Here is a 21,466-nt window from a genome sequence, read left to right as displayed (position 1 = left end):
AAATCAAAAAACAACACAAAATGGAATAAATCAGAAATGCAAGCGAGAGAAAAGGTGGAATGATGAAATGGAAGCGAGGAGATTCCATAGATTAAACGGAAACATGAAGGGAGACATACTGCCATCAAAGACCTGGACTAATGGCAATGTGAGTAACATTCTGGATTATATGTTTGTCTCTGAACAGCTGTTAGCGAAAATCCAAAGTTTCAAAGTAACACCATCAACTCACAGCGATCACGAACCAATTATCGCTGTGATTTCTCACTGGGAAATCAGAGCAAACCCGATATGGGATGCCATAATCGAGCTGGAACATGGATTAAATTAGTTAAGGCTGAAAAAAAGTGACTTTGACACTGTACTGATAAATCTGGAAAAGTGGAAAGATAAAGAAAAAAGGTCCGTAGAATATGATACATCTCTACAGATATTCAAACAAAGTAATGGGAAATTCACAAAACCGAGAGTCCAAAAACTACATGTATATGACCCAGAGGTAATGATACAAAAGAAACAATTGAGAAAGGATCTATACGTACTAAAAATAGAAAAGAGCGAAGGAATAAAAGAACTGATTCGAAAAAGGAAACAAAAATTGGCAGAAATACCATAAATCTCAGCTGTATCAACAGGATGCTGAAACCATGCAAAAAGCCATGAGCAATACAAACAGCAGGACATGATGGGACTTACTAAACGAAAACAAATCAACAGCAGCGGCGCTTGTGAACCCAATATCAGAAACTGCTTGGATGGAACATTTCACAAAATTGTTCAATGAGATGGAAAAATCAAACTTCGAAAACAACACAGAGGAAAATGAAACAAGAGCTTGGAATATCCCATTCGATAAGGAAGACATAAAGTTGTTAATTCTAAAAGCAAGCCCCTCAAGAGCTCCAGGGCCAGATGGCCTATCGAATGCGGTACTAAAAGAAGATCCCGAGAAATGGGCAATTTTTTGTGAAAGACTGTTCAAGAGAATTGTTATGTGAGGGCAAATCCCTAATTCATGGAAGTCGGCTATCGTCGTTCCCATTTTCAAAAAAGGAAATAGGATGGAACCCAAAAATTACCGCCCAATCGCCTTGCTAGATTGTGTTGGGAAGATCTTTGCCATCCTCCTGCTAAATCAACTGAAAAAATTGATCAAAGACACAACCATGTACGATAAACGGCACTCAGGCTTCGTTGAAAAAGTAGGGTGTGATCTAAATCTTCTGATATTGGGAATGATGAAAAAAAGAGCGTATACAAACAAACAAAAATTATACGCAGCCAGCATTGACTTACGTCAAGCTTTTGACAGTGTAAATAGAAATCGCCTTTGGGAAAAACTAGCCTCTAAAGGCTGCCCCACAGACCTGCTGAAAGCAATCAAAGAACTGCATGCCAAAACTTCCATAAGAGTAAAATTAGATCAAAGTGTCACTCTGTCAAAGGAAAAACAACAAAAGGCCTTAAACAAAGTTGCCCGCTAGCAGCCACTCTTTTCTGCTTTTACATCGAAGATTTGCAATACTGCCTGGGAAATAGTAGAACTTTTCCACCAAGATTAAATGGCAGACCGGTCAATCATCTGCTATATGCAGATGATTTGATAATATTAGACCACACAAAAATTGGTCTTCAAAGAGCGCTAAATCAGGTTGAAAAATATATAGAACAAAAAGATTAAGAAATAAATGCAGACAAGATGGAAATATTGATATTCGGTGATAAACGATGGAAAAAAAGCAAGAACGAGAAATGGATAGTGAACAAAACACTAATAAAACCATGCGATGAAATGAGATACTTAGGCATCCAATTAAGTGGAATAAAAATGAAGAGCCCTGGAGAAGGATGCTAAAGACGAAAACAAAACAACTAACAGCACAAGCGAAAATCATTAATAAAAGATACGGAAAGTTCTCCCTCCAACTTGTTATAACATTCTAGAGGCTTAAAGTGATACCAACATTAACATACGGAGCAGAAACTTGTATTAATATTCCGGAAGAATTCTGGAACACCCTAGAAGGGCTTTTCTGGAAAAATATCTTACCGATACCAAAAGCAACACCAATTACGGTAATTCGTCATTAAGTTGGCCTGACTGCTTTATATGTACACATCTGCCACAATAAACTGATGTTGTACAGAAAAACAATGACCAACTTGACACCGCCTCAATTCGCAATATTCTGCGAAAACAACAATTTCGAAGAAAAGGTAGTGGAAGACTGGAAAAGAGACAATGAACGAATTCCAAAAGAAACGAACTCTGGAAATTCGAACATTGGCAGAAAATCCTATAGCTGTCAAAAGAATGTTATGGGGCGAAGACTGGTCAAATACGGAAACAAAAAGAGCACTGTCAAAAACCCATACACTCTCAAAAACTAATTGGGGTGTAATATCTATTATACCGAACTACTTGAGAACATTTCCAAACTGCAACTCCAAACTTTTGCGTTTTAGATTGAATGTCCTCCGAAACAAAACAACAAAGGCAAGATATACCAAAGGAAAGATATGCATAATGTGTAGATTGTTCAAAAGAAGTGAATAATCCCTCAGTCACTTGGTATTATTTTGCCCCAAATTAAGAGATCTCAGAAATTTGTATCTAAACATCGTTGATTTATGCGGTTTAGACTCGGAGAAGTGGTGGAGTCTAATATATGACTGTCGAACTCCAAGAATAAACTTTGTAACGGTCACATTTTTAGAACAAACCCTTAAAAAGCAAGACCTTTGCGATGAAGAAGATGTAATGCAAAAAAGCTAATTGGTATAGCTAGGAAGATGTACTGTTTTATCGTAAAATCTGTTCAAAATTTGTTTTTAAAGATTCTTCAAGTATCTGTAATGTATTTTAAAGGTCTCTATCAAGTTAGGTTTTATTTATTTCATTAAGGGTTTGTTGCTTGGTTTTTGATCTCCCCTCTGTATTTTCTTAAGTTGTTTTCTTATTTAAGCTAGATCTCTTTGTTAAAAACTACATTTTCTTTTTCTGATTGTGAAAGGTTTGTAATAAACCAAATACACTTAAATAAAAATAAATTTAAAAAAAGAACATGGAAACTGATACACAAATCGATGTGGTCATACATGACATTTCAAAGAAATATTAGCGTTGAACAATGGTGAATCTAGAGATAGCCTACAAACGGCGAGAATCTGCACTCCCCATAAGTAAAAAACAATGACAACTACACAGAAAGATAGTACTTCAGTTACATTGCCTAAATTAATGTTCTGGTAATAAAGAATGAAATCTCATTCCGGTGTAGAAGAGTCAAAAGTAAACTTACACGAAATTCACCGTCTCCATTGTCTCCGTAAAACTCAGACAGCAATGTACTTGCACCAAAGAATCTTCTTCAACTGATATTACATGTACCTTACAAACGGTTTTGAATACATGACCTTATCAAACAGTATTTTTTGCAACTCTCACTCCCTGCATTCTTACTGAATTTTCCCTTTCGCTCAAGGTCAAAAAACAATTGACCCTTATAGGTTCAGTCGGATGCGTGGGCCTACTGAGCTTGCAACCAAAAAAGCAAAGCAAGTGACCTTCGCTCAGAATGCAAATACATTCTTACTTTGCAACAACATGTCTCAATGCATTCAATGGAACTGGTACTCCCATACACTTGCAGACCCGCTCTTTCCATCAAACAGTGCAGGTGGCTGCCTCAGATTTCAAACTCTAGGAGGCCAGTCTGACTGCAATATTATTTTAAATACATTGTAACACAGACACAGTAAATCTTTGCTTGTACTTAACGGACACTATATTGAGCAGCAACTTTCAATTTACCGTATGACTTTGGTGATAAGAAAACACCACTTTTTGAGTTTCTGCTGCCACATCCCAGCCTCATTATGGCTCACCTTCCGAGACAGTATTTCATAAGTTAACAAGTGCAATGTTGTGTTATTTTATATGTGTTAGCGGCGATGTCCGCGTACACCAAAACACGAATGAAAGATGGCAGGTGCAGTGAAACAATCTGACGGACTTCACACTGGTCAACAGCCAATCAGTGAATGCGTCACATGTCCGCAGACATGATGCTACGGATTAGCCAATTGTTATCTTGTCCGCGGAGCGGACATAGATATCACTAATTTTTTGAGACATAGTTTTTGGTTGTTTTACAGACAACTACTGCACGGATTGGCACCTAATTTACAAAAGCACGCTTTCCGGACCAAGCTCCAGCTCCTGCCGCAAATTTGGTGAAAATCCGGCCAGCGGTTTGGGCTGTAGGCGTGCGCAAAGTTTTTCCCCCATTCAGTCTGTGGCAAAAAAAGACGTTTTGGGACCCCCCCCCCCTATAACTTTTTCCGCCCTGGACCAAACATCACCAAACTTTGCAAAGAAAATCGTAGTGGGCCATATACTTTTTCTGCAAAGATTCGTCCAGAGGGAGCAGAGTTATACGCCGCCCAAAAAGTGCTCTTCCTATGGAAGCAGCAACTTAAGCATAACTACACAGCCACTACCATGGTTGTGAAATATATATATATGTATAGATTATAATTGTTCTTTTATAACGCACTTAATACCAGCAAGTAGTTTCTAAGGTCGGGATCTGGATTCAAAACTGTACTGCACCGCGTTGTCTTGCTTCCATGACAAATGCGTTGCCTCCGAGCTATCCTTCCTCACCAACCCTCACCATACACAACCCTACACATGCATGACCCATACATTAATTACAAATATGCAGAACATAGTAGATAAACATGTGCTGTCCAACTCAAGTTTTGGCTTAAGGTTTCATCATTCCCATAACCTCTGCCTTCATCAGGGCAAAAAACAATGTTTTCTGGTAGGGAGAATTTTGTCAAAAATAACCAAATATCAGAAGTACAATAGAAGTTCCAGATCAAATTGATAACCATGTAAGCATCTCACTGCTTGCTACCCAGTGTTCACAGCTCCATTTTGTGTGTGGCTACCTGTGCCCCTAAAATAAGCTTAGTGTGGACAAACTGCACCAAGCCTCACTGTGCACCCCTATGCCCTATCAGGCCAAAAACAACTGATGTGAACGTGAACTAATCCTGAATGCATCCGTTCTTACCAGCGTCATGTTCTCAATGCGAACCTTGCACTTCTATTAGCTTTCACGTTAAGATTTGAAAATAGAGGCCTAAAACAAATAACGCGTATCACACAGTCAAAGACCTAAAACGGTGCAACAGCTGACATGAATTACTATCCACATCAACTAAATGATGTTTCCCTTACCACAATTCTGGGAGATTATCATCCTCCTATGTGGTGAACGCTCAAATGTTTCTGCGCATCACACAAAGCACCACTGAAGCAAATGGTATGCCGGAATGCAGCAAAGTGGCATCAATTCACCAAACTGCAAGGGCCATGAGAAATAAAGGAAAGGAAACCTCTGTAGGCCACACACTATACGCCAAACAATGGAAACTCCTATTTGGTTTCCGGACCGTGCATAACACCTACCATTGTTGTTCAAGGATGTAAGACGTCTGCCAGTACAAGTCCTAAGTACACAGGAGGACACGCCAGGAAGTGCAAATTAAATATGGTTGCAAGTCATATAGGTTTCCATTAACGTAATGGCATCATGTGTTCTTATCCAAGCACGTGAGACCTGCTTGTTAGCTCCATTTCTAGTGAGCCCACTGTTGTGGCTAAACAATGCAGCCATCTTAGAACGGTGTACCTGTGCATGTATGGTCATGTACTGGGATTAAGGCACCCTGGCAGGAAGGAAGCGACTGAACATGAATGAATTCCAGAAGCCCATAGAAAGTGACCACCTTCTTATGTAACTACAGGGTGCTGCATTGGTTCTAAGTCAAAAGGGAACAGTGAACAAAAATAGAAGGTGTAATCACAGCCAACATTTAAGTACATTCATAAAATAAACTGCACACATAACCAATTACATCAACAGTGCAGACCACTGTAAAGCTTGGTTAAGGTCACATTACTGTAGTACTGAGTCTGTGGATCCACTTCAGTACAAGTTTCAATAGGCGAGATGCCATAGGGAAACCATCTCAATCAGCCTTCAACTGGTCAAGAACCAAACAGCTAAAATCATCCGGCCATGATTGTGCTCCAATAAATGTTGTACCAAAGGCACAAGGAGACGTTGTTCCTGATTCTGCTAAGATGTTCACAAAACCTCATTGACTTTTCTAGTAGTCATGCCAATGTAAAAAAGACCACATTGGCATTTAGTGGCATAAATTACATTGGTAGAATTTTAGTTCTAAAATGTATTCAATGTCCAGTGAAATTAATCATGGACAAACTCCCTGGTAGTGGTGTTAAGAGCGCACACACTGCAATTGCCACACGGATGGTGGGCAGCTACGGCGACTACCTGGGATGCTCAGGCTGCTTGAATTGTGTTCTGAATTGTTCTGTCTCGAATAGGGCAACTCTGAAACAGTCTGTTGCTAAGATTGTTGCCCCTTTTTAATGCTAAAAGAGGTTTATATGATACACAGCCTGTGTTGGTGACAATGTGCCAATATTTTCCCACTAATTTCTTGATTTGTGTTGTGTATTTGGAAAAAGTAGTAACGCATACTACTCTGTCAGCAGCTGAGCTGCGTTCACTCAGAGATAGAAGAGCATCTCTGTTAGCAAATCTGGCTCTTTTGGCAGCACATTGACTGCAATTAGTTAGGCATAAATGCACATTATTTTATACACTATCTGTTTCACACTTCATGCAGAATTTTGAATTACACATTAATTAATTAAAATGCACATTATTTTATACACTATCTGTTTCACACTTCATGCAGAATTTTGAATTATGCATGCGCTTTGGGGGTGGTCCGCTCTATGCACGACAGGAAGAGCCCGAAGCCTGAATGTGCACCAAAGTGCTGGATCCGAAGATCCTTTGAAGATGGCCGCCTCACTCGGCCTACACCATAGAGCCTTCTTATCATCCAACGCTCTACATGCGAGGCCGCTTCTATGGCGGCATTTGACTGATGCTGATTGTTGGTTGGTTTTCATTTCATGCACGCCTTCTAGCCAGCAGGCTGGCCGGCGTTCCCACTCAAGGCTCCATATAAGGCCCTTTTTGTCTGTCTCGGCCCTCCTTCAAGCTGTAACAAACATCAGGAGTGAAGACATCGGCCGCCTCCTGCAGCTCAACGCGCGACAGGAGGAGACACTGATGCCTGAATCTGCATTGAAGCACTGTAGCACCTTTGAAGATGGCCGCCTCGCTCGGCCTACACCCTCGAGCCTGCTTATCGTCCGACACTCTACATGCGTGGCTGCTTCTATGGTGGCGTTTGACTGATGCTAATTGGTGGTTGGCTTTCATTTCATGCATGGCTCTCAGCTGGCAGGCTGGCCGGCATCCAGCCCCTTTTTTGCCTGTCTGTGGCTTCCGGTGGCTGGGCGGGTTACTTTACCCTTTTTCTGTCCGATGCTCCGTATTACCCGTGCCATCATTCTGTCGCCTCCTGATATGATGCTTTGCTGGTTCACCTAGTCTCACTGAAGGTATGGAATGCTTGGCCACCTTCATTGTCTGACACTTATTCCACATTTGTTCTTTGTCGCAGCGCCACTGCTCTCGGATCGCTCTTTTCCGGATCTCTGTTCCCTGCAGATTAACTTTTAACTGTAACTGGACAACGTCAGTTTTTCTGCCCTGGCCTCCTGCCCTGCTGTCACTGACTCAATCCTGTGTCCTGCTGCTCTCCCTCATGCTCACCCAGCATAGTGTTTCCTTGACTGTTTGCAGATTGAGGTAACCCCTTTTCATGTTGGTGTGACCTCCCTCTATGCTCACTTCATTATGCATGGGAGTTCCTTCATCGTGCCTCTAATAATCTCGGGACTTTCTATTTCTCATGCCTTAGGCTGCTTTGCTTGCTGTGTTGCTCTCAGCTTCCTTCTTGAACCCTCACTTATGCCCTTTGTTTTATTTTAACCCTTTCCTTCCTGTTCTCCACTTTCAATTGTATGCCTTTTGTATACCATCTTCCCTAGCTGAGCTTTCTTCTAATCTCCATCTACCCACCTTCTTAGTCCTTTACTGTTGTCTGCATGCCTGATGTAGCCCTTCATTTTTTAGGCCTAGCTTTTCCAGTCTGCAGTCACTTTTCCTGCTTTTCATAATTGCATTATGGCCTCCCAATGCAATTTGCCTTCTTGTCCCTCCACTTTTACTTGTTTTTGTCACTTGCTGTTCTCACCTCTCTCCTCTTGCACTTCCGTTCCTCCCCCTCCCCCTTTTCATGCTTAGCACTTGCATGTTCCGAATGTTTCAAGACCTTTTAAGAAAGTTTTTTTTATGTTGCACCTTTGTCTTCTTCCCTATCCCTCCTCCTTGTCTTGATGTGCCTAGAAAAACAATTTTGCTGCATAGTGCGCATTACAAATAAAAATGAATACAAATCTATGAGGTTAATGTATACAGCCCAGCAATTAATGAGTTATCTATGTTTATGTCTGTTCTTATTTATATTTACGCTAATAAAATACAATGAACTAATATATTATCATGGCAGTGTTATAAATAGCGTTTCTAAATAATGAATGTGCCCTTAATTGTGGATATCTGTTGCAGGATCCAGCAATAGCATTTGCTAAGAAAGGCTACCATATTTTGCTAGAAAAACCAATGGCGGTAAGTACAGCAAGGTGTTACTTTAGCTACTAGCAGAAAGTTTGTGAAGCATAATCTGTAAATCATTAAGAGAAGAAGTACTGTCATTTGTAAGCTATGCATTGAGAACTTGCTGCATGTGTAGCACAACTATCCACTGCCCTTGGTTGGGCATTGTGAGCAAAGGTTTCAAGACTCTGCCAAGCAATGCAGCGTATGCCCATATACACAAACGGCCTGGTACACCAAACGATCCACCACCTGGCATTGACTGGAAATTAAGTTGAGTGTGCCTGACCCAACCAGTGACCATTCAACATACTGAGTTAAAAAACAGAGGTTAAAATCCTAAGTTAAAGACAGATGAAGTGATGGGTGACACCTGGTAGGGATAGAGGTATCGGTTACTGCAGGTAATGGGACAAGAGAGACGTCGCCCTTCAATCCTAACGGCAACTTCTCCATACTCAAGACCAGTTAAGAAAGACCCTTACACCACAAAATAAACAGAGCAACTCCCAGAAAGAAACCAACCCACCAATGACCTCATGCTCAACCACCCTCACTCCTCACATGCTCACCAACCATGCTAACATGAATAGCTAGACAAAATACTCTCTCACCTACCAAATCACTCATAGCACTACATCACTATAATCAACTTGCAGATCAAATCCCCAGCTAAAGCACACTGACAAGTCAAACACTTGAGGACTCCCATCTGGAAAATAACACTGCAGGTGTACAAATCAGTATCCACCTAGAAACCACACCCGCACAGATGCTGTTTACCCCTGGGTCTACACGCACCAACAGTTAAGCACAACTCCTCATCTTTTCCCCAGCTCCCCTAACCAACACCCCACACTCTCACCTTCCCTTTCAGATCCACAAGCGTGCCTGAAGACCATGCAAATGGCAGCAGTGCCCATTATAATTCTCAATAACATAACACTGCATTTGCGGTCTTTCCTTGGAAAGTGTGGGATTTTCGGTCTCAAAGACCCAATATTGTGAATGGCACAAGCTTTTTATTTTACTGAAGAACCCTTGCGCCCCTGCAAGCCATAAATAATGCAACAAGACTCACCCTCCACCTACCCAAACATTCACACATCACCCCCCTCCCCCCATTCTTGCCCAGCTCCACTGGCTCTCCATACCCCAGAAAAGTGCCTTCAAAGGACTCTGCATTGTATTCAAAACCATCCACCTTAAATCTTCATCTTACTTCTATCTTACTTTCATGAGAAACTCAAACCCATCACCCACACAAACACCAGGCAAGCCAGCCAACACCTTCAACATATTCCACTCTGCAAACGCACACAAAACAAGCATTTACCCACTGGGCAACCAGGGCATTGAACACCCTACCTCTCCACATGCACACGGAATCCTCCGTCACCATTTTCAGAAAGAGCCTCAAAACATACCTGTTTCCAAACACACAACACTGCCATCCTCCACTGTTATCACTTGTTTATCCTAATCTTCCTATCCTTTCCTGAAAACACTTTTGAATATTTGAACCATGTAAGGTACCCCGAGACACTCTGCATAGGGCCAGCGCTAAACAAAAATTCAAATAAATTAACTGTGGTGTTTTTTTTAAAATGATAATCGGAATTGTTATGGCAGTTTATTCCACGTTGGGTGATTTTCAAAGATCAATACCTTGCATTTGTTTTCAATTGCCCCCTGGCCGCACCCGACCCAGCCATTTTGAGAGGCCCCAGGCCACTTGTTGCCCACTCGGTTCACCCTTCCACCTGACTCCCCTTCCATCCCCCCTCCCAAGCCTGATTGGTTTAGGTAACTCAGAGCGTTGCACCTACTGTGCATCTGCTCCCCCTGCTGCCTCTTTAGCTTCCAGGCAGTGCAGGTGAGTTGAATTGCCCCCTGGCCGCACTCAACCCGGCCATTTTGCGAACCCCTAAGCCCCTTGTTGGCCACCCATTCAGAGTCAGTGTTGTTCCTCCACGCTATCTGAGTGTGCCTCTTCCATCCAGGCGACCCAGGCGGTTACTTGGCGAAAAATTGTATCTGACCCCCACCAACCCGCGTGCAGGCCCGCTCTCCCCGGCCCGTTTCAGCGCTCCATTTCCGTCCCCAGCCTTCCCACCTCCCCTGATTGGCTGGATCACTGGCCATAAGTGACCCTGCCAGGGCAGCCCTCTGCCAGTCACAGCCCCTGCAGCGAAGGGCCCCGAGGCAAAAGGGCGGCTCCTACATTGGCAGCTCCAGAAAGTGTCTGCAGGTGTCAGCAGGGGAAGCCAGTGGCCAGCCGTCAACCGACAGCAACTAAAAAAGTAAATGTGGCATGGGTGGGGAGTAAAGCAATCACTCTACTCCAGAAAGCCCTGCCACTCTACATTACCTTACCAAAAACATAAACTGCCTGGCGAACATCACTTACAACACTCTTACTGAGATAAAATTGTGACTACGTCTATCCGAGAAAGGATCGTAATTTTTGCCTTACGTTGCATCTAGACATATTTATACATGCAAGCAAGTTTCACACTTACATAGAATTTGAGGGTTAGTAAGTACTACATTAGATAGAATTGTGAACATTGGCCTCCGTCGCATCTAGATAGAAATATGAATGTTAACATGAGCCACACTTGGATGGAATTGTGAATATTAGCATGTACCACACATGGATGGAATTTTGAACATTAGCCTGCATCGCATCTAGATAGGATTGTGAATGTTAGCATGTGCCACATCTAGATGGAATTGTGAATGTTAGCATGTACCACACCTAGATGGATGGAGCAAAGGTTTCTGCTTCTTTTAATGGGACATATTCCTTTAGCAGAAATGTGCAATGCCCCCTGCACCTCTCCAAACGCCTTCTGCAAATACTATGAACTTGATTCAAGCTCTAGAGCAGATGCAGGCAGCTTTTGGGCAATCTATTTTGAGAAACCGCTTCCCAGCAGATTAGTAGTCTTCCCACCACCTAGTAGTCTTCCCACCGCCATTCTTTACTTAGAGATGCTTAAGAATGTCCCAAACCTATGGAGGAAAGAGGACGGGGTGTAAGAGTAAGAGAAAGTTGCTCACAGTAGTAATTACTGTACTCGTAGTCCAAAATCCACTTTCCGCCATACGTCCTCCCATCATCCCTGCTTACAAAGTTCCCAGGTCCCACAAGATAAAGGGAGTGATGGCTCGGCGGATTGCACCAGGGAGTACCTAAATAGGGTTTTGATGCTTGTTCATACTGTGAGGGGTCAGAAATGAAAGCCGGACACAAAGTTGTCATGTTCTTGGTTAAAGACATTTTCATTAAATACAATTTGGTTGGGAAAATACCTCTCTGGCCCTATTCTAAAGAGGGATTTCCCTGCCTAGAAGCCAAAAACTAAGGATCTGTCTGTGTCAGGATGTCAGTAACTGAAAAACCTTCCGCGTGTCCAAAACTTCCTAACCTGACCCTCACACTATAATACAAACAACAATGGGTGCAAGGAAATGTCTTTAACTTGATGTTGGCAAAAGTGATGAAAACCAAAAGTATAACTCCAACAACATTTTCTACAAGGTAAAGACTCTTGCATCCAGAGGGTGGTCCCCTTCCCCTGGGTTCTTAAACAGGATAGCAAAAATGTCTCTTTAGTTAACAGTTCCTTTGTATCTTCATTGGACTCACAATGTTCTTGTTCAAGCAAAGAGTTCTATAAGAGTCTTTCTGTAGAATCTCTTATAACTTCGCAGAACACCTTGTATGCTCCCCTGCCAGTAATCTTTATACAATTTCATCTACCTGCTGTACTCGCCTGCCAGGACTTCTTATACGTTTCACAGTTTTTTGGTTATCTCAGTTCTTTGGTTCTACCACAACAGCATATGTACCGTGAGGTGCTTGGTATATCTGTCTATGGCCACATTTATTCAAACTTCTCCCCACATTGGCATCTCGTGCATCTATACTTGATTGGAGTTTGCCTTTGTACTTTGTCTTGTCTGCATTCAAACATTCTTCTTATTTAGTGTTAAGTTTGTACTTTGGCTTGACTGCCAGCCTCCAATTCAGCCAGGATTGGAGGGTCGCCCTACACTACCTTGGCACCAAGACTGTGAAATGCTCTGCCTTCTGAATTTGACACTACCAGAACTACATGGCCTTCCGCAAAGCACTGAAAACATGGCTTTGCCCTAATCCATGAAAATGACAGTCTAATGCCACCAATCCGTCCTCCAATGGTCAGATTTCAGAACTAACGGCATTGTCTCAAAATATATATATATATATATATATTTTTAAAGTCTTGCCAAAGAAACCAGTTAACAAGACATCACCTGTGAAAAATAAGAACTATCAGGGGACGGTAACCAGCATTACAGACCGGCAGTCCCTGGGCTAAGCAGCTGCAGGCAGCGAAGCTGCCCGCACCCACCTAGGGTATCAATTTACAGAGCCACCATCCAGAGCCTCATAACACTTATCGATTAAACACTACGGTTGGGTCATATCATGAAACCTATCAGGCACACTCTGTGTTATATGATCAAATGAGGAAACCATGACCTACCTAGGAATAAGGCCATGTATTCCGGCACCAGGGGCGCAATAGCGACGAGGCATGGCTGGGCTCTCTGGAGAATCATGCAATAACCACAATCCTATCAGGAACTTCCCAACCTCCCACCATAAACCATGACCAGGAACCCGGAAAATGGGCCCTCTAACACCTACAACAGAGCCTCTGGAAAAGGACTGTTCAGCCAGCCTAACACATCAGACACTGCACCAGCCTCGATCCACTGTTGCAAACCTCCAGGACAGAAAGAGCCTGCTCACCGAGCTCCAAATATATCCAGGAATGGGGTCTCCTACAGGTAATCGGAGACACTGACTCCTACCAACATGCTCACGCTCCACTTCACACCAACAAACAATAGAACGCATCTATACCCCTCGATCAATTTCAGTTTATATGCACACATACCCACACTACTCCATGAACACCTCAACAGTCTGGTAGAACACAGTTATACACCACGAAAGAAATCAGCCTAGCTGCACACATAATCTCCTACAGAGGCCCCACGGCAGCCAGGATGCAGACTCGGAGACCACCCTCCTTGCTGCACACATTACACTGATCCCTCACAACCACAGCACCACACCTACCATTAGAATGCAGCCAACCCCGCACAAACCACTCTGGCTGCACACATACCAAGTGCCCCCAAGGACTATGTTGCCCTACTTTGTCCACTGACCTGGACTACGGACCCCAAGGAACTTCGACCCACAAGCGCTTTGAGGTCATACAAATGGCATATAATGCGCTATACAAATGCAACGTAACATAACATTATCTGGTCTTCATAAAACAATCGGGTATAGCCCATCACTCGAGCTTAAAATCACAGTAATTGGAGCTGCTTAAGCCCCCTGTAAACATTTGCAGCTGACAAAATATGTCTTTCTACCAGGGGTTGCTGTTAAGCACATACATTGATTTTAAAAGTGCAAGTTTTTCTTCCATAAACAGATCGAAAACCTACTATATTCGAGTATGCTAAGTTAAAATATAGACCCCTTCTATGTCCCTTCTGTATGAAGGAAATCTGACTGCTTACGTTACTTCATGTTCTGCAGTCCACTGGCATAGCCCCTTGAATTTATATGGCTCAATTAGTTTTGATTTTTTTAGTTCCTGACTGTCTGTGAGCAACACCCCCTGTCCTAGATATGTCAATGAACAACAAAAGAGGGACGCAGATGTGTGATGTCATCAGTGATGTCATCAATGACATTTGTGATGTCATGTTTGATGTCATGGGTGTTAGTCTTAGCAGTACACAATGGTGGTGCAAGTTACGGTTGCTTAGGTTACCATAACTGGCGAATTTCTGGGATTTTTTGGTTTTACTTGTAACCATAATATGGATAGGTTGTTATTAGTGCAAAGTAAGTGTAATGTTCCTTTCAAGTACTTGTTGCACTGAATTTGATAGGTTTTTCTTAGGGCAACTGAAACATATCGTCAGTTTAACAACTTTTTGTCAGTGAATTTCATAGTTTTTTAGGAGTGCAACTTACCCATAACGTCCCATTAACAATTTTTTTGGGAGTGAATTGCATAGGTTTTTACTAGTGCAACTTAACCATAACGTCTCTTTAACATTTTTTGTCTGTGATATATGTAAGTCCTGATTGACAGACTGACTCATCAACGCCCAGACGTAAAAATTGGTTTAGTTTCTTCTTAAAAAATCGAGAAATACGTGTGTTTTACCATTTTCCGAAAATCCAGTTAAGGAAGGTGGAAAAGGATTTTAAAAAAAAAAGTTTTAAGGATACCCATGTCCCCAAACCGAAGGTGTTAGAAAATTAAAAATTCACATTTTAAATCCTCATTATAAAGTAAGTTTCCGAACTTCTCTGTTAATAATTTTAAGGAGAGTATCCCGTATTTGAGAGCACAATTGTCATCCCTTCCGACCTAGGCACAGTCGTCAATTCCCTAGCAGACCTCACATTCAAAATGCATCCCGACATAAAAAATCTAATGGAGAAATCTACAGAATCGTTATGTGAGCGTGCATTTTAAGCCAAAGAACAGCATGGCTGCCGTAATCAATAAGATACTTATTAATTCTTTCAGGGGAGTCCAAATGGAGTACTAATCTGTAAACTCAGTGGTTCAAAGTGATGACGGAGTCCACAACCCTGTTGAGTTCTTGAACACTTTAAATCCTCCTGGTCTTCCCAAACACAAATTTCTTCTCAAAGTGGGAGCATGTTAGGCAGAATCCTGTGCAGTGCCCTTAAGGACCACTACACACAATTAAGACTACAAGTGGTTATACAAGTTCACCTTTGGTACAAGCCTGTACTCCACTGTTAAAGTGGTAGCAGTAGCGGAGCAGCCAGACTTATCTCAAGAGCAGATGAGCAGTAGTAGAGATTACACAAAGGATCACAATTACTGTGACTCAAGCAAACACTGACTCAAGGTTTTTGGTTGAAAAGTAAATGTACGTTTATTTTGAACCATCTGTTCACAAAACACTTCACTTCTGTTAAATTAAAACCACACGTAAAATACACTACACACAACCAATTTTCTTTCTGCAGAACAACTCATGGTAAGTACCTTATGATTTGACAGACCAGTGTTACGAAACAAACGGCGTTACCGGGAATACATATGCGATCACTTTTTGACAGTAATGACAGTTTGGTCTTACTAAAGATACGCGTACCCGCGGGAAGAAACGTTACCGGAGTTAAAACACACTTAACACCTGCGTTAACAAAAGAGGGTTGGGGCAAAAATCATAGGTAATACTTTTGTCAAGGCAGACAGAATCAGAGAACACTTTCTGACAAGCAGATAAAAGTCAATAGGCCTGTGCCAGTGTCAAGTGGAACCGGGTTCCTGTTGTCGAGGATCACACAGTCAGATAGTTCACGATTCAAGGTTACCATGATTACTTGGATATTGTCACAAGAAGAAGCAAAAGTCATAAGCGGGAAGGAAGATAAGGACAAGCCTTTGGTGAGGAAGAAAAGGGTTCACCCTAGTTCCTCGAGGTTGGAAACAGTACCTTATTCAAGTGAAGAAGAGCTGGTGCCACGGCAGTTCGTGCCACGGCAGTTGTTCCTGGTAGTTCCTGCAGACTCACGGTTCCTGTGACCTCAGTCGTGGGGACAAGAAGGAGGACGTCTGCAGCGATCTGCACTACCCAGGGATGAGGCCAGCAGCAGCAAAAGCAACGGTGAATAAAAGGTGCACTTCTTTAAAACAGGAGAGGCTCTTCCGGTGGCTATCTGGACCAATATAGCTGTGTGCAGCGATTTTGACCAAGAAGAGGATCCTCTGCCTGTGGAAGACGAGCTGGTTAATCCCACCAAGCTCAAAGGAAGAAGACTCCGGACTGGATCTTCTCTTGTCGTCAAAGGGTAGATGGCTCAGGACTGCAGCAGGGCTCCACCAGGACCTGGTAGTTGCAGCAGCCGTCTTCTTCTCCGCTTCTCTTCGGTTCCTTGCAGTTCCAGTGGCGACTCTGACTTCCAGCCCAAGAGTCCTGCCTTTTACGCGAAAATCCCCCATTCACACAGCCTGGCTGTCAATCTCCCAGCAGGGGGGTTGTCCGGCCCGGACAACCACCTTAGCAAATCATGAAAAAGTGCGACTTGGGTTTCCAAGGATACCCTTTGCAGGGGGTGACTACACCCCTCCCTCACATTCAGCCCACCTAGGCACCCAGGCGCCAAAAGGAGGGCTTCTTGAGAGAAGTACGCCAACAGACGGTGAACAAAGAAGGCAAACCTGGTTTGCCGCACAAAGGAAAACACGAGAAGGATTTTAACAAAAAGAAATGGTGATTAAACCCAACCGGAGCCGAATGAAAAAGTATTTGGTCGAGCGGGTTTGTTCGAGGCCACGAAAATAGCCTAAAACATGACCACGTTATATAATATAACCGCGGTAGAAAGGTTAGGGTAGATACCACTGCCACCAGACAAGTCTCAATGTTAAGGGAGTGAAACAAAGCTCCAGGAGACACAGATAAAAAGGGCTAAGAATTAACCCTTTCCAATACTCCATATAAGATGGGGTGTACTTGATCGGTGGTTAAAGTGACTATGTAAAGTTAATGGCAACTTTACCTTTTCTGGGGGACAGTAGTCAGCACCAGAAAATAGAGTCGGTGGGACCCTGTGTCACTGCACTGAAGGTGCTGTGTAACACACAAAAAGAGTGGGGGCTCATGAAGTGGTGTACTCCAGAGCTCTCAATCACACAAACAGTAAAATACACATGGCAAAACACATGTAAGAGTGGGAAAAAGGCTCACACTCTTACCAAGTGAAAAATAAACTCCAGAAATCCAGCAAAGCTGTTGGGGGACTCACTAGGTGAGGGAAATTAGCCATAGAATGAGAATTCTCCCTAACACTCGCCCCCCCCAAGATTAAGGGACAGGAGGATTTAATCCACTCCTGGATGGATCTCATACCTCTAGTCGATTATAAACATCCTAGAGAGACCATCAGCATTTTGGTGATGACTTCCTGCTCTTTGCTCAATGGAAAAATCAAACCCTTGCAGGCCGATTGACCATCTGAGTAGTTTGGGGTGTTCCCCTTTCATTTGCATCAGCCATCTCAAGGGTTGGTGGTCAGTCTGAATAATGAAGGTAGAACCATGCATGTATGGCCTAAAACTCTTCAGTAACCACACAATAGCAAAACATTCACGTTCTATTGTTGCCCACCTTGTCTCAGGATCCTTTAACTTCCTGCTGATGAAACAAATGGGGTGTTCCCTACCTTTCCCATCCAGTTGACTAAGGACTGCACCTATACCTACATTAGAAGCATCAGTTTGTACAATGAAGGGTTGGTGATAGTCAGGAGCTCTTAGGACTGGAGCTTGACAAAGGGCTTTCTTCAGACCTTCAAAGGCTTGTTTGCACTCCTCATTACACCTGACCTTTTTAGGAAATTTAGGAGAGGAGATGACATTCAAGGGAGAAGCTATGGTTCCAGAGCTTTCTATGAAGTTCCTGTAATACCCAGTGAGACCTAGGAAGGCTCTCACTTGGGTTTGAGTGGTAGAGGTGGCCCAGTTTTGAACAGCTTGCACTTTGCTAGGCAATGGACTTATTTCCCCTCCTCCTACCTCATGTCCAAGGTAGACCACTGTGCTCAGAACAATTTGGCATTTACTTGCCTTTATGGTCAGATGGGCCTGTTCAAGAGCCTGCAAAACATATCCTAGATGATCAATATGTTCTTTCCATTTAGGGCTGAACACTGCAATGTCATCCAAGTATGCCATGCAGACGTCCTCCATCCCATTCAGAACTTGATTGACCATCCTCCGAAATGTAGCAGGTGCATTCTTTAATTCAAAAGGCATTACCTTAAACTGGTAGAGGCCTGCTGGGGTGGAGAATGCAGTTTTCTCCTTGGCATGGTCTGTCAGGGCTATTTGCCAATAGCCTGACGTTAGGTCAAATGTGCTGAGGTACTTGGCTGCACCAAGTTTGTCCACCAGCTCATCTGTCCTAGGTAAAGGATGGGCATCAGTCTTAGTGACTGCATTTAGAGCTCTATAGTCCACGCAGAATCTCAACTCCTTGGATCCTGCCTTTGGTACAAACACAACTGGGCTAGACCATGGGCTAGTAGAGGGTTCTATAACCCCGAAATCAAGCATCTTGTTGACCTCATTCCTTATATGGGTTCTTACATTGTCTGACATTCTCTACCCCCTGCTTTTCACAGGCAACCAGTCACCAGTGAGGATATCATGCTCGCCCCAAGGGGGTCAAGCCTCGTAAAAGTGAGAACAGGGAGGCAAACTGATTTAACAGTAACTTGCACTCATCCTGCTGGTCAGATGTGAGACTGGAAGAGAGATTAACTCCTTCCACTTGCTCATCTAAAGGTAAGCCTCTGAGGAGGTCAGGCAGAGGTTCACTCTCCTCCTCCTCTTGAGCTGAAGCTAGGAGCAATGCCCCCATGTCATGTCTAGAGACATAAGCCTTTAAACGGTTGGTGTGAAAGACTCTAGGAGCCTCCTTAGGATTGCCTTAGTCCACCAGATAGTTCACCTCTCCAAGTTTACCCACAACTTTGAAGGGTCCTATCCATTTGTCCTGTAAGGCCCTCTGCCTTGTAGGTACCATAACAAGAACAAGCTGGTCTTGAGTGAACTCAACCATGTTAGCTTTCTGGTCATAACAATGCTTAACCAGAGCTTGACCAGCCTTTAAGTTATCACTTGCCTCTGCCATCATGTGTGACATTCTCCTCCGGAGACCTATCACATAGTCAGTCACTCTGACTGTCTTGGAGGAAGGAGCACTCTCCAACCCCTCCTTAATCAGGGCCAATGGACCTCTGACTGGATGGCCATAGAGAAGTTCAAAGGGACTGTAGCCTACTCCCTCCTGAGGGACTTCTCTATATACAAAGAGAAGGCATGGCAGTAGAAGGTCCCACTTTCTTTTAAGGGGTTCTTCTAAAGCACCTATCATGCTCTTCATAGTTCTGTTAAACCTCTCTACCAACCCATTGGTTTGGGGGTGGTAGGCAGTAGAGAACGTGTAGGTGATGCCACAGGTTTTCCACATGGCTTGCATGTAGTGGGACATACAATTTGATCCCCTGTCAGATATCACCTCCTTAGGAAAACCTACTCTAGTAAAAATACCAAGTAGGGCCTTAGCCACAGCCTGAGCCGTAACAGTCCTCATAGGTATTGCTTCAAGATACCTAGTGGCATGATCCACTACAACCAGGATAAACCTGTTACCTGAAGATGTGGGAGGATCAAGAGGACCAACAAGGTCAATCCCAACCCTCTCAAAAGGAACTCCCACCAGGGGAAGAGGCACCAAGGGTGCCACATTCTTGGCTCCATTCGTGCCAGAGGTTTGGCAAGTGTGACAGCTCCTACAGAATTTGTCTACTTCTGAACCCATCTTAGGCCAGTAGAAGTAGAGAGAGAGCCTTTCCTTGGTCTTCTCAAAACTTAAGTGACCAGCCAAAGGTATCTCATGGGCTAACTGTAAGAACTGGAGTCGGTTCACTAGAGGTACTACACGTCTTTTGTAGTCTCCAGGGGTTGACTCAGTTGGTTCACAGTGCAACCTGTACTTTCCAGGCTCTTTCCCATCAAGCTGAGAAGCTGCCTGTAGGCGTAGACCTTTAAGAGGAGGACACTGTCTTTGTCCTCTGCTGAAGTCTGCCCTGTTGGGTCCACCTTCTGCCAGTAAAGACTGCAGTTCATGATGTTCAACAGGGTCAAGATCTTCAACCAGAATAAGATCTTCTTCTAGATCTGATTCCTCAGTATCTAGTTGAACCATACAGGGTCGAACCTCACACTCAGCCTCAGCTGGTGGAGGAGTCACAGGTGTGACTTTGGACAGTCTTGGAGATGTCCTTCTGGGCACAGGAGTGCTTGCTGGTTTCTTGCTGGCAGACTTGGGTTTCCCCCTTGTCTCTTTCTGTCCTGCAATAGCAGTAAGTAAGTCCTGTGGACTTGGGGTGACAGTTTCCTCTATCAAGTCCCCAGGAGAGCCTCTCAAGGTTCTCTCCCTAGCAGACCTTGTGAGCTCCTGCTTCCTTTTGCTGGGAGGCCTGGCGATACTAGACACAACTCCAAGAGTTTTAAGGTCATTACCCAACAGGACCCTCCCAGGCACATTATTTTGCACACTTACAGGTATTCTGACAGTCATGTCATTGCACTGGATGAGAGCTGGTAACTGGGGAACCATTTGCACAGGGCCTCCAGCTAACTTGGTTAGGTGTTGGGTGCCTTACCAACATCCTCCACCTTGAAAAAACATTCATCAACCACTGTTATGCTGGCTCCAGTGTCTCTGATGGTAGGGTTTTACTGACCATTCACAAGAACACTATCTTTGTAATACTCTTAAGTATTATCTGGGATTGAGTTATAGACATCTAAATTCTGTTGTTCCCAAAGACCCAAAGACACTAGAGAAACACTAGCTGAGACTCTCATGGGCTCATCAGCTAGTAACTGAAAGTTTCCATTGGCTTTAGGTACTTCATCCACCTGGGAGAAGCCTAAGGAGACAGTGTGGACCCCTGAAGGTTTACCCTTACATCTGGGATCCCCTTTCACATGGTCAGTTGACCCACAAGCAAAACATTTTCCAAATGCTTTAATGAATGGGGGTTTGTTCTGACCTCCATCTGGTTTGGGACCAGATGTTACACTAGCCTGATTCGGTTTCCCTTGTGGCTTACCCTGGTTATGTTTGGGGCCCTTTTTTGGATTGGAATTATTGGAATTCTCTTTGTTGTCTTT

The 21,466-nt window shown here is 43.5% G+C and overlaps 1 protein-coding gene across 5 annotated transcripts in view; it reads left to right on the top strand.

Moving 5' to 3' along the window:
• LOC138472640 (putative 4,5-dihydroxyphthalate dehydrogenase) overlaps nt 1-21,466 on the top strand; it is a 2,792,617-nt gene that overhangs the window by 988,102 nt on the left and 1,783,049 nt on the right. For all 5 annotated transcript variants that reach the window (XM_069610913.1, XM_069610911.1, XM_069610914.1 and 2 more), the window contains one exon: nt 8,598-8,657. In XM_069610913.1, the coding sequence (XP_069467014.1) occupies nt 8,598-8,657 (60 nt within the window). The remainder of the gene's footprint in view (nt 1-8,597; nt 8,658-21,466) is intronic.

This window comes from Ambystoma mexicanum, chromosome 8 (genome assembly GCF_040938575.1).
Source record: "Ambystoma mexicanum isolate Mex_15411 chromosome 8, UKY_AmexF1_1, whole genome shotgun sequence".
NCBI lineage: Eukaryota > Metazoa > Chordata > Amphibia > Caudata > Ambystomatidae > Ambystoma > Ambystoma mexicanum.
Note: the sequence above shows the minus strand (reverse complement) of the source record. Positions and strands in the feature narration are given on the sequence as shown.